The sequence below is a fragment of the Temnothorax curvispinosus genome, unplaced genomic scaffold (assembly GCF_003070985.1).
Source record: "Temnothorax curvispinosus isolate PA1 unplaced genomic scaffold, ASM307098v1 QBEX01015018.1, whole genome shotgun sequence".
NCBI lineage: Eukaryota > Metazoa > Arthropoda > Insecta > Hymenoptera > Formicidae > Temnothorax > Temnothorax curvispinosus.
Genome location: NW_020224798.1, coordinates 83276 through 97260, shown reverse-complemented (window position 1 = coordinate 97260; position 13985 = coordinate 83276). Strand labels below are relative to the sequence as shown.

The following is a 13985-nucleotide window of genomic DNA, read 5'->3' as shown; positions in this document are numbered from 1 at the left end:
TATCATAATTTACTCCCGTATCACAATTACGCTGATTGAGCTCACAAGATCGTGGTTGCAACGTACGAGCGAGCGAAGCGGCAATAGAGACGAGGCTCACGCATATACGCGCATATACAGCACGAATCAGATAAATCTCGAGTGAAACACGTGCGCGCGTGGTCCCCTCGAAAGGGTTGTTTGCACACTGATAACTGGCGCATACGATATGAGATTATTGTAAAGATAGGAAACCATATATAACGTACAGTTGTAACCTACGCCACGTCGACATAGATAGAAGAACGACGAGAATCGCCGCGCTTTTTTTCCGTACCGCTTCAATTACGTTGGCGCAGTGTTTACGCAGCACTTATAGCACGCCGTTTTCTGCGTGTCTTCATTGTTAAATGAAGCCCGATGTCTTATTGATTTTACCGTTAGCGGGATGTCACTGTTACATATATATGCATTGCCATTTTTGCTACAATTTACTTGTATTAAACATAAGATATATGTATATATATTTTTGGTATTATTCTGAAGTAATCAAATATTGCGAATTTTTTAAATAATATTTCTGCCTGATTTTCTTATTAATTTATTAGCATATAATTCATATTGTATGCTGTTAATACACATGCGTATCGAAATAATATTTTTGATTATATAACTCATTCTAGTACTTTAAACTGCTTTATTTCTAATAGAAGTTAAGTTTTTTTTACATGTGTGCCAAATTGAATGTAAAATAACTGAACGTAAAAATTTATGCAAAAATTGGTAAAAAATATTTCTGCGATATTTTTGAAAACAACAAAATTAAAATCTACCGAAAATCTTGCGCTTATTTTTTTTTACTGCATTAAATCCTACTGCGATAGGATAATTAAACGAATAGTTCTTGCAATTCCGGCATACATTTTTCATATCACATACGCAATCTTATCAGAAATTATTTTCTAACGCATGCAATCTTATGTCAAAGCGAGAAATCCGACGAAAACGTTATACTGTTTAGTGGCAATAAATGCGTCAGATAGTATTCTCGCGGTTGAATCTAGAATCTTAGAAGTTCGTTTACTTCTGTTAATTTCGCAGACTAAAAGAGAATTCGCGCGCGTGCGCGAGGGGTTTGTTCGTCAATAGTAATTCAGCCGTGGTCGCATCTCCTAATTTGTCCATCTTCTCGCTTATTGATGTCAAAGTGGAAGGAAGGCCGGATAAAATTAAAAATAATTAATAAAGTTAACTCTTTCCCTCCCTCATCCTTTTCGCGAGCGGAGGCCGGGTGGATCGAGAGACGGGTTTAAAAGCCACCTGTAACCGTTATTACTTTTTCGCCTTCTCGGATCGTTCGCCACGCACGTACCGGCAAACGACACTCGCGTCGTTGCCGCGTATAAACGCGACCTATATTTTCCTTCTTTTTAACGCGGAATTACTCTCTTCATGCCGCCGGCATCGCGATGCACCACGCGCACGCGTGAGCGAGGCACGCGGCGATCAATCTTTCGAATCTCTCGAGTTGCCTTGCGAGGAAACAGGCTTATGGTAGCATTCGCCGACATTATATGTGAGAGACGTCGACAATGCAGCGACGATAATTAATTCAATCAAGCTTCGATAGTATATAACCGATACCCATAACTTGACCGTACAAAACACATGTGCATAATTATGGTTTGCAACTCGTAATATAATCAAAATTTCGTAATAACTAGAAATAATTGCTCTTCTACATTTGAAAAATATATACTTATAACAGCTGCTGTTTTTTATTCATCTCTTCTATTTGTTAATTGTTATCCTACTCGTTATTCTCGATTTTTGCGAGAAGGCACGGCACAAGTCGTCGCTTTTTCCTACAAGCGACAGACAGACGCTCGTTTTTTACTTAATTGCGAAAATCCAAGAGGTAGACCATTCTCGGCTTTCCGAATGCTACGCTCGGTTAATGCACCACCCCCGCGTCGCGCTCGGCAGTCCGGAAAACCGACGATTTTCTTTCCCCTCTCTTTTCCTACCTGCCTGCTGTCTTTCCACCACCGTTTTTTTTTCTCTACGTTTCTCCGTTGGACTTTCACCAAGAGTTCGTTGGTTTCGGTGTTCACCGACACCGGGGAGAATTAGAAGCGCGAGGAGTGTCGACGACGACGGGGACAACGATGACGACGACGACGGCGACTTGCACTCTTCTCTTTCTAAACTCAGTCTCTTCCTTTTCTCTTCTTTCGCCTCCGTTATTCTCCACCTTGGTTCTCCTGCTACTCTATATCGGGGAGCCTCCATTAAATTCATTAGGCCATTAGTGGCTGCAACCCTCCAAGATGGCTCCCGTCGCCTGGCAACGCTCTGCTTCTCTACGCTCACCCTCTCTTCGCTTCTCTCTCTCTCTCTCTCTCTCTGTTTCTCGTTCTCCCTCTGCTTTCTCTCTCCATTACTCCCTATCTCCTGGGTCCAATCTCTTTCTCCCTCGCTCTGGTCTTCCTGGTCCCTCCTTCCGTCTCTCCCGTACTCCCCGTAAGTTTCCGCTCACTCTGTGGGGCGGGTAGGTCTTGGCGGATGTAATTAGATTCAACGAGCGAGAAAAGGGAAGGGCGGAGGGTAGTTGCTAGGTTGGAAAAGGTGGTAGCCCAGGAGGTTAGCCTGCTCTCGAGGTACGTCGCTGAAGAGGGCCATTGCCAGAGGATGGCCAAGGTTTCCCTCGTTTCTCTCTCACGATATCCCGGCAACCCTCTTCGTTTTTCTTTACCCGAGCTGCCTTCCACGACGAGTTGGTTTTGGCATACACGCTTCCAGAATCGTTTGCTCCCGGCTTCACGCTCGCTTGGCGAGTAAATTTTATTATTGCTCTTCCATAAAGTAATTTTACCTTTATTCATCGCTGTTCTCTCTCGAACAAATCAAAGTAAAGAGATGATGATCGATTTCGTTATGTATAAATATTAATTAACATGATAATAATAATTGCACACATTTTACTTCGTCTTGTGTGCCTGCAAAGATTATGGATTAAATAATTATGTTTTGTGTTTTCCGACTTTGAAAAATTATTATATTAACTACTTACTTTTTATATACTCTATTTTCATTGGACACATATGAGTTTTTAAAAATATATTTATGTAATTAAATAAATAATGCAATTTCTCATGATATTTTATGTACAGATATTGTCAGGGTTTATGATTACCTTTACAAATATAAAATTAGGTGGTTTTGTTATTCTTTTCTATAACTTGAATTTGTTTTAGAAATACGAATACAACAAACGTGTGAACTTAATTTTTATTTATAAGTCGACATTGCTGAAAAGTTAAAATTTGACTTTTGAAACGACTTTCGTTTTTGGAATGGCAACTTATCCTCTCGCGCGTGTCAGAGATTAAGACATAACATACAGATACTGAGAACGCGACAAAGTGATAGCATAACTATGGGAAGATTAGCCAAGTCAAGACAACGGTGGACAGTGTTGCATTTCTAAACACAAGCCGGAACGCGCTCATACGAGCGGCTGTTTTCGGGGGTGGCAGAGCAAAGGGGACTCTTAAAATACTCCAAGAGCTTCTAAATCATGGAGGCTTAGTCGCCGTCGTGCGAGCAGGGATTACCTACCTTACTTCAAAGTGCCCTGCAGGTGCAGGCTCTCCGTTTCGAATCCTCTTCCACGACAGAACGTTGAATCATGATGCGTCAGTCGCGCTTAACGACACCGTTTTGTGCGTGCTCGTCGAATGCGCGTTCTTTTTATCCTGACACTCGACCTTTTCTCCTGCGTCGCTACCGAGGACATCACGGGACTTGTGTTACGGAATTTCGATTTAACACTCGGTACACAGTAAAATATATAATTTACGAACGAAATGTCAGACGTTTCGAAATGATCCACGTTTCCCAAATTATTTGAATAAGATTTATAATTAAAGATTAACAAAGAATACTCTGAGGAATGGTTCGAGATTCACCATCCGCGAAAGTAATATAATTCAATTCGATTTGTCCCCAGATCAACACGGTTTGTCCTCCAGATTTTAAGAGCGTTTCTTCGTTAAGCACCAGCAAATTTCAACGTGCGCTTATTTCCATGAGATTCGCAAAACGCTTCGCTTTTACCGAAGTAACGTCGGGCTGAGCTAGAATATTCGGAAGGCGCGTGGCTAACGATTACCATAAGAATTAAACGTGGGCAGAAACGCGGAGCGGTTCTCTCCCCGACGAAGCAACGTCATTTCATTTTCGCGGCAAACGAAGCCGAGGAAGAATTCTCCCAATTCTCTAAGCCCCCGCCCTAAGCCCTCAATTTCACTAGAGTAAAAGCTCAACGGGAAGCGTGATAAAATGGCTTCTTATTCCCGCGTTTATATTCAATCTCGACGCCGACGCCGCAGCCACAAAGGGCTCCATTTGAAACACGTTAGTCGATGCCGCGGCGTATACGCCGGATAGACACACACGCACACAATGGGGGTAGGAGAGAATCGCGGTGATGCATTATGTAGTACCCTCGCTGATCCTTATATGCATCTATGCATGGTCTCCGCGACGTACCAACTTTATAGGCGTGCTACAACACTTACCGGCGATCCGAACCGTTAACGTAACCACAAACGCATTTTGACAATGTACTTTCAGTTTGCATAGAAAAACATTTTTAATAATCAGAGCGCGTTCTTCTTATTCTTAAAACAAACATTGGTTACAAAACTGATAGTAAAACTCGCATATATATTCTTAAAAAAAAAACTAAAATATATTCTTTTTTAAAAAAGTAAGAAATCTTCTCTTAGCTTTGAATGTCTCTTAACTCGTGAAATTTTCAGACTAATAAAAAATCTTTTTCACATCTCTTTACAAATTCTTTTTAAATTAAATTAATTAATTAATAAATGTGTCTCATAATTGTAATTTTTATCGCTATTACCGTGTTAGAATTTCAAATATTATGATTAATATAATTTATTTATACTGTTTAAATTTAGTAATGAAAAAGGACCTATTATTTTCTACAGATGAAACGTGTCGTATTCATTTCATCACTTGAGGTGTCGGGCCGCTCGAGAGTTTCGTTCGAGAGAAAATGCGAGTACAGTTCGATTTTATGGCAGCGTGCATACGTAAGTACAACGTTTCGCACTCTTACTGATTGCTATGCGCGAAAACAATCAACGCCAAATGGACCGATCGACGTCGGCTTCCAGATGTTACAGCACTTAAAACAGAGCGAAAAAATAATTTATCAAAGTGCTGATTCAAAACAAATTTTGTTTAATTTTTAAATGATAGTTATGGTCTTTTATACATATTCATTGTTCTTATTTGTCCGCGATAAAATAATTTTCAAGTTTCAACAAAAATATAATAAAAGAAAATTCACTAATTTAAAATATTCACGATATAAAAAGGCATTTTGCAAGAACTAACATTTTAAAAATTGAATATAACGATTTTATAACAAACATCAGTCGTACTTATTGTAGTCTTTCATATAAAACTTGTCCATCCGATTTACTAGAATACAGAACACATTTATTTTCGCACTAATGAGTTTCTCGGTACAAGAACGAGCCAGTCGAAGCAACTTTGAAAGTAAGTTGAACTCGAGAACGGGTCGCTTGATTCGAGCCGACGGCACTACGGGCGATAGCTCGCGTACCGGCAATAAATAACACCATACCTGAGATCCACTCTAGATGGTATATGCACAATATAGTATGCGTGCAATAGTTTGCACAATGGACTACAATAAGTACAGAGAAGCGGAAGAGAATAACGTCATGCAGGAATTACATTTAAAATTCAACATTTTATATACGATTAACGTCGGTCATATTTAAACATGAAAAAATCGGTGAAAAATATTCTTTTTGATAAATAAAGACAGAAGCAAGTTGTTCAGAATTTTAAAAGTCGGTATTTAACGATGATTATTAGCATTGTAATGTCGTTAATATTTTTTTACCAATATTGCTTCTTACTTTGGATGAATTACTGACCTTGGTTACATGAGTTGACGACACGAGATAATAACGAAGGTGCGGAGTTCTTGTAAAACCTGCCAAATATGTTGGTTACGCCAATGCGTGAGATAAGGTTGCGATGATGGCGCAGATACGCAGCCCGGTATCTTTATTACCCTTCGCGAGACACGTTGCTCAAGTTAATGTTAATTGCCATTTTATCTTACTCAGACGCCTGATATTTTGAGCGCGTGATCCGCGCAAACTTTACGGCACGTATAAACGTGAAAGGTGACGAGTCTCGGTAAAACGCTCGTTTCAACTAATAACCGAGATGTATCGACGTTAATCCTTGGGAAATAATCATAGAAATATAATTGTCACACAAAGAACAAGAACAGAAATCTATTTATAAAAAAATTGCTATTGTCGAGGTACTTGTATCTTAAAGGCATTTTTGCTTCTGCTAAAAGCATTTGTTTCATATTTCTTGACATGACCTATCGAATCACGGATCTTAAACTGATATCAATAGGTTATCGCAAATCTGGCGTAATTCCGTAATCGTAAGAATGTCGAGGGGAATTACGGTGACGTGCCGATCCGCAATATTTGTCTGCCCGAGTCGAGGGTACGTATGTCGTATAGCGGCTCGGTGTCTCGGCGCGGCGCAGAGGAAAAGATCGCGCCCGCCCATGGGAGAGCAAGCGCGTCGTGAGCAAGAACAACATATTCACGAGGCTGTATCGGATTTTATTTCGCGGGTAAATCCTCGAATCTCAACGGGCCCGTCTGCGTCTTTGCGTATTTCGCCCTCTCGCGATTCGTCCCGCCGTGACGGTCCACAAACCCTCCGCTTCCTCCACCTCGTCCCGCGTCGTCCACGCGCTTTCACTCCGTCGAGAGAAGTTTCGGGAGTTACGGTGACTGTTCGTAAGCCGACGAAGACGATGACGGTCCCGGCACGTCTTTTTACTGGCGAAGGTCATTTCGTCGGGGAAACGTGTGGATGGCAGGGTTGGGCGGCCCACCCTATCCTAGCCTACTTCGTTCCATCTCTTCCCATCTCTCCCGTCTCTCGTTTTCCTGCCACGTCTCGCTGGAGCTCGTCCGTATTCAAATGTTCGGTCGGGGATGCACGGAGGCGGACGAGAACCGAATTACCTGCTCTGAATTGGAGACCGGTGAAGAGGCGGGATAGCCTCGTTGTTACGGAACGAGGCGAGAAAAAAGTAGGACGCCTGGTAGAGAGAAGACGCCCCTTTTCATTTCTTTTCACGAGATGTGTGTGTAGTGTCACGCGGTCAAAAATTTCATCGAAATACCAAACCGATACCGCGCCCGATAATTTAATTAAATGTACGCGACAAAGTTATATTCTCTCTTTTAACGTAAAATCAGAAATAGAAGTATATGGTCGAGAGAAAATGATTTTTTATTAATATATCATTCAAATATTGGAAAAGTATATACATATATATATAAAGAAAAAAAGCTCTTTATGAAATCTTCCTGGCAATAAATGATATAACGAAGTTTTAAAGGAGTACGCTCGGAGATTTTTGAGGAAAGTGTCGTGCGCCGTACGAGTGATAAGATTACGGAAGAAGATAAATTGGCGGAGAGATAAAACGCTCTTTGTACATTGGACTTATACAATTAAGAGGAATTTTAAGCAGCGCGATGAGATCTTACCGAGATCTTGAAAAAAAATACCGATAACGTATTTTAATTATATACGTATATAACTATAAAACTGACGACAATAAGTAATACCATATCTAATATATCGTGGCAATAATATAAATTATATTAAATAATAATCAATTTAATTAATATAATTAACGCATAAATTTTTGTTACTATTCATTGGATCGTAATAAAGCCGGCGGGTTTCTTAATGTGCGACTGTCGTACGCGATATAGCACATAATAGGGAAACATACGGGTTGTGCAACATCTTATAACTGCGCTACGCCATTAACGGCGCCACGATCATTGTAATATACGTTTAGTTTAGTTTAGCACATGAGGGTGGTTGGGAGCCAGCGTAGCGTACGATCGACCCTCGCGTGCCAGCCGAGGGTGCATAATTTATCGCCACGTCCCGACCACCGTAATGCAATACGTTACACGCTCGGCATGCATGTGAACTCCGCGTAGGTTATCGATGCTCCCTCAATGTCCGAGGGGCGCATAACTAACTACCTATAAATAGCACGATCATGTATCGGCATTCATTGCCCAACATCTCCCCATTTGAAATGAAGCCTCCTATTCCGTAATATGACAACACGCGAAGCATTAGAGAAATGTATTTCCATACCTCTGCTTTGACCTTCGATGCGAACATAACAATTTTTATCTAACTTTATGAGACATTTACTAACTAAATGTAAAGAGACCAATCTTAAAATAATCAAGAAATAGCTATAGTTTATAAAAGAGTCGACACACGGAATAAAAATCGTAATCTTATCGGCGAATTCTCGCGCGGGTAGGGGATATAGTTTCCGAGGCGTTGCTTTAGAATAGAATTGGTTTTTATTGTGACTAGATTACAAACGGGGCCTTTTACGGCGCTCAATATCGCCCAGTAGGAACGTTTACACGTAGCGAGTGAGGTGACAAACGGGAATGAAGAACATTCTGCGTGACGTTACGAATCACTCACCGCAGGGACTGGGATATGTGATTACGACGAACATTTGTACGACATTGGGATTCATACAAAATAGCGGTCGTTTCTTATACGCCTATCTTACATGACTATGCCTTCGAGCTCTATGGCGATATCGGCCGCTCGCTGTCGACTTCCGAAGTCGATCGGTTCGCCTCGTGTCTCATCGTCGCGTTTCACCCCGTCAAAATCTCCCCGACATACCACCACACTCCCCCGTTATGCGTAATAATTTATACAATTATCTCCGTGGCCTCGACGCGCGGCATAATTACTATACATACGTGATATTTTTTGGGTTTAACTTTGGTTTTGTTTTCTCACAACGCGTGGTCTATCAAATAATAAGCTACTTATAAAAATAGGACATTTTCGTTGGTTATGTTAACGCCTCTCTAGTTACACAATCAAGGGTATATACGTATAAGATAAACACCGTCGTTGGAACGATAAGAGAGTACGAAGAGAAAGAGAAATCGATGGACTTGAAAAATCCAATTGTACGCGCCGCGCGAGGATACTGTGAATATTGTTTTAGTAATTATTCGACAATACTAATTCAGATTTATAACGTACGCCTAATCGAATGCTCTTTGTTCCATACACTGTACAACGCATAAATCCGTTTACTTACAGCCTATAATATTTTAATATTCTGCTGAATAATCGTTATTATCGTCATTACAATGTAACAATTTTTTGGTATACAGTTACGCTCGGCATAAAGAGCCGGCGTTCTACTATACATATATCTACAGAATAGTGAGTACGTGATCCGCACGGGATCTTTATTAGCGCCGTCGTTCTTAGAAATTAACCCCACCCCACATTTTATATCGTATCGAAAAAAAAAATTATTAAATAAAACATGCTTCATACAATTAGCGCATTTACATCACACGAAGAAATATGCTTCTCGTTTCTTTCAGCGAAATAATATTATTTTGTTATCGCGATGCATATTCAGGATCGTATTCGAACAAATAAATATATTTGTCAAAATAAATTCCTAAAAGGAAAATGAGGGGTGGGGAGATTAAACATACTTTTTATCGCGGCGAAAGTTTAACTTTTGTACTCCATTAACTGTTATCTGTCTCGAGGAATAAATGCGATTTCACCGAACTCACTGAACTTATAGTTTGCCGATCGTGCCCGACGTAGTCAATTGTTCGCATAATCGTTATTTACAATGTAATCAAATATTTTCAACTGTAAGTTCTGTCAATTCTTTCATCGTGATAGACACTAGTTCTTTACCCTTTTTCCTTACCCTCAATTTTCGCGAAGATCCCAAAATCGAAGATTATTAGTTGTCAGTGAAATTCAAAATTTGTAAAAACCAAATATTTCTAATTCTACGACAAAATTTGCATTACATGTTCAATTTCAATCGATTACTGATTAACACAATTTAAATAATTTTGTACCTTTATAAGTTCTATAAAGGCATGTGAAGAAGTCGTTTTGGTTACATATATTTTTTAATATACTACAACTAAATTATTTCCGTTTGGTTCTCGGCAGAGATATAAATCTGGTATTTCCGAGTTATATTCGCTAAGATATCAAACATTTTAATGAAACGAAACGAGATATCGCGATAAATTGGGGGAATTAGGACAACGCCAACGTGAGTGGTCAATAAAATTCTACTGGCCTCAATCGTCATCCCGCGGCAGAGACAGCGTCTGCGAACCGGACGCGATCGGCGGCGTCGTCCAACAGTCGAATAACGATGGCCAGTAGCCGGTAGCGGTAGTCGCATGTTGCCAGTAACCAGTCAGTCCGGTACCACTTCCAGTGGCCGTACCCGGTCCCCCTACACCGATACCAACTCCCACGCCAATACCACCGGCGGTGGCAGCTACAACCTGTTCAGGATTCACCATGTTACTTGTCTCGATAACACCTCGCTCGTCCACTTCCATTTTTTGGTCCGCCGCGGCCCCGTCCTCATCGTACATGAGATAATGCGGATGCGAGGTCGTCGACGAGGGCGTCGACGATAGCGTCGGCGAGGCGGCGGACCTAGGCCTGGGTCACTCTTGCGATCTGAGCTGATTGTCGCTCGGCTGACCTGACACCGTGGCCGCCGCAGAGGCAGACGGCGGTACCACTTGATTACCGCCGCCGCTGAGGGAACTCCCGGAATTCGGATTCGCTACGTTGTGATGATGGGGGCTAGACGTAGCCCCCGCTTCACCTCAGACTTGGGCCCTGGCGGTGGCGTGCGCCTCGGGACCACCCGGGGAGTGAGGGTTCGCTCCGGACGCTGTTGTCAACGCGTACTGACAGGCGCTCAAACTGCCGCCACCACCACCAACGGAGGACGCTCTCGAGCTTACGGGACTTATACTTCCGGCCGTGGTACCGCCCGTGGTACCGCCTGCGAAAGAACCACCGCCACTGCCGCCGTAACCGCTGCTGTGCTGTTTCGCTTTCATTCGTAGCGAAGCGATGCTACTCGATGTCATCACCGTGCAGGATTCGGGCGATCGATGGTGGGGCGTATAAACCGGCGGTCCATATGGATGATGCGGCGCCGCCGGCGCCGCGTACGGACACGCCGCGCCGGACGCGGCGACCGGCGAGCTCGCGACACCGAGACCGGAACCCATGCCCGGTAACATGGACGTGGCCGCCTGGCCGACCGAAACCGACATGCCGCTCACGTGGCTGCCCGCGACCGACGTCGCTGCGGCGTTAAAGGGATTCACTGGGCTGACCTGAGCGTGATGGTGATGATGCGATGCTGCAGGCACGACTGAGCCCAGAGTATTCATCCAGGGAAAACTCTTGCCGCTCAAAGGCGACGGCACTTTGGCCCAATTGTTGTACGTGCTATACGAGCTGTAGAGGGTGTCGGGGTCTGGGAACGGTTGGGCGATAAAACCGTTCAGGCTGGCTGTACTGAAGCCCGACTTGAAATCCGCCGCGGCCTGCGCGGCGGCGTTCATCGCGTTACGCTCCTTCTTCCGCCATTTCGCCCGCCTATTCTTGAACCAGACCTAGAAACAGAAAAACGGAGCGTTGCGAGAAAAATGTGTCTATTAACTACAATACATATATAGAATATTATTTGAGAAATTTAATAAAAGAATATCGGTTATATCTTTTCTTCGATATTCCCTATTTCTATTTTTAGAATAACCAGCATTTTAAAAAAGAGACCCTGTGATTCTTTTGTGATATACAAATGCTATATACCCTCCAGATTTCGTTTTTAACGTATATGTATAGCTCGTATATTGAGAAGAGGAGGGAAGGCACAACAATGCGTGTAGTGTTTCGCCAGATTTCGCGAGCGTTCGCACAACACAGGTTATTAGTCACGAACGCAACGAAGAAAGCAACGGGCGGCGGTTCCGCTCCGTGGCAGACGGTAGGTGAATCTCGAGACAAATAGCAAGAAAACCCCGGCGAGCTCCTCCATCCTGAAATATGACGGCGTTAATTCAAGGCGGCCCTTCTCCCACGCTCGATACTACGGCGAACTTCGTCAGCCGTTTTCACTCTCCCCCCCATCCCTTCGCTCTCTCGCCCTTCAAACCTACCTACCTACCCGACGTCCTTCGATTATGTCGTCTCTCTTTCTTGACGACGACGCCCGCCTGCGTCCCTGCTCACCCCCGAACAATTATACGGGTGGTTGCGCTCAGATACACGTCGCTCTCGCGTAACTGTAAGGCAAGGGGGCGGGAAAATGCGAAATACGAAGGGTCGTGGCGTAAGTATTCGACGAGGAGATGGTAGCCGAGGGGGAGCAAGATAGGAAGAAAGGAAGGAAGGATACTAAGCGAAGCAATGTTGAAGGAGGTCGGCGGAATACTCCGTAAGATGGATGGCCTTACGATCACGCCGTGGAAACGCTAAGAGGCGCGACGGGTCATTGAAAGTGGGAGCGGAAGACTAGCTAATGAAGAATAATGTTCCTTCCTCTCGACGATTATTCTCGGAACGTCGCGTAACAGTCCAAATTTGCTAGTAATTTTCATTGTATAACCGAACGGAATAATTTTAATGAGACGATAACGGCGGATAGATATATAAAACATAGTTGGAATTTTTTAATAAATTCTTGCTTTAATAAATTAACTTACATAACTTTATAACGATTTTCTTTAAGAAACAATTGTTTTTATTATATTATATATTCCTGTTGTCATTAATATCACAGTTGGTGCGATATCAATATAATATTATCGTTTTTTTGCCGATAAAGAATGGTTAATCTTTGATCTATCCTCGCGGAAGATTTACGTATAGATGCGTATTTTTTCCGCATCGGTAAGCTGCACGAGAAACATCATTGGATTTTACGAAGCGGCCCGGTAGCCACGACACTACGGGCGACGACGATAAGCCAGGAGGGAGTAAATTCGATAGGACAGAATGGTACGGCGGGCGAAAGATGCCGCGACTCGAGAATCAATAAACTCTCTCGCGCAAAGGCGCACCGTGTACACACAAGATGCCGCACCCATAAAGTTTAACAGCGTCGCGAAATCTCGACTGAAGCCATCTGGAATGACCAGGAGAATCTTAATGCTGCTGATTCATAAACTCGTCAACGAAACGTACGCTCGAAACTCGAGTGAAAACTCTATCGTTTGACTGGATTCCATCAGCTATTGACCAAATGATCTGCGAATCGTGAGAGGAATCGCGTTTGTGACATAAATATATCAACAACGCGTATCGCATTCCAATAATAATTTATGACATAATTAATCGGTATATTATGTTAATCTCATTAATAGCTATTTCCAATCCAATTTGACGAATATCCACAAAATATTGACGCAACGAGCTGCGATACATAAAATCTGTTTTCACGCAAAGCTGCGCGTTTGCCGCAGTTATTGGTAATTTTTAATGAGCTAAAAATTATATGTTATTAAAGTGCTTCGGATCGATTCTCGATGACGTTGGAAACGTCGACGTGTACGATTTCGGGGGTAGTCCAGTTGACGCGATAAATCGAATCCATTGTTTTCCGCCTGGCAACCAACTCGGAGAACAATGGTCGCGTCACATCATTCGGGCAATAAAATCTCATCAAATCACGACCCCTCGCCACCGTGTAAGCCTCCATTCGCTCTCTTTCTTCCTCCCGGTCGCGCGCACGTTCGGCTCAATCTACGAAAGCTTATATAAATGTAATGAGACCGTGACCGGGGATGCCTCATCAATCACACCCCCTACGGCCCCTCCTGTCCTGTCCCATTCCATCGTCGGCGTCGCTCTTCCCTCCTACAGTCGTCTTCCGCGCCGCACATACGTCTACGTGCTACATAGACACCCTCGAACACCGCACCGGCCCGTCCGCGGTAATCCCGTGACTTAACATCGGGCTCCGG

At 43.0% G+C, this 13985-nt stretch overlaps 1 protein-coding gene across 2 annotated transcripts in view; it reads right to left on the bottom strand.

Moving 5' to 3' along the window:
- Positions 1–8467: 8467 nt before the first annotated feature.
- Positions 8468–13985, bottom strand: part of LOC112465220 (pituitary homeobox x) — a 34370-nt gene continuing 28852 nt past the window's right edge. The window contains exons 4-5 of one of the 2 annotated variants that reach the window (XM_025032686.1): positions 10957–11633; positions 8468–10653 (exon numbers count right to left, since the gene is read on the bottom strand). In XM_025032686.1, coding sequence (XP_024888454.1) covers positions 10284–10653; positions 10957–11633 — 1047 coding nt within the window. In that variant the 3' untranslated portion in view covers positions 8468–10283. Of the gene's footprint in view, positions 11634–13985 lie in introns of both variants that reach the window. The other variant, XM_025032685.1, reaches the window with a different exon arrangement.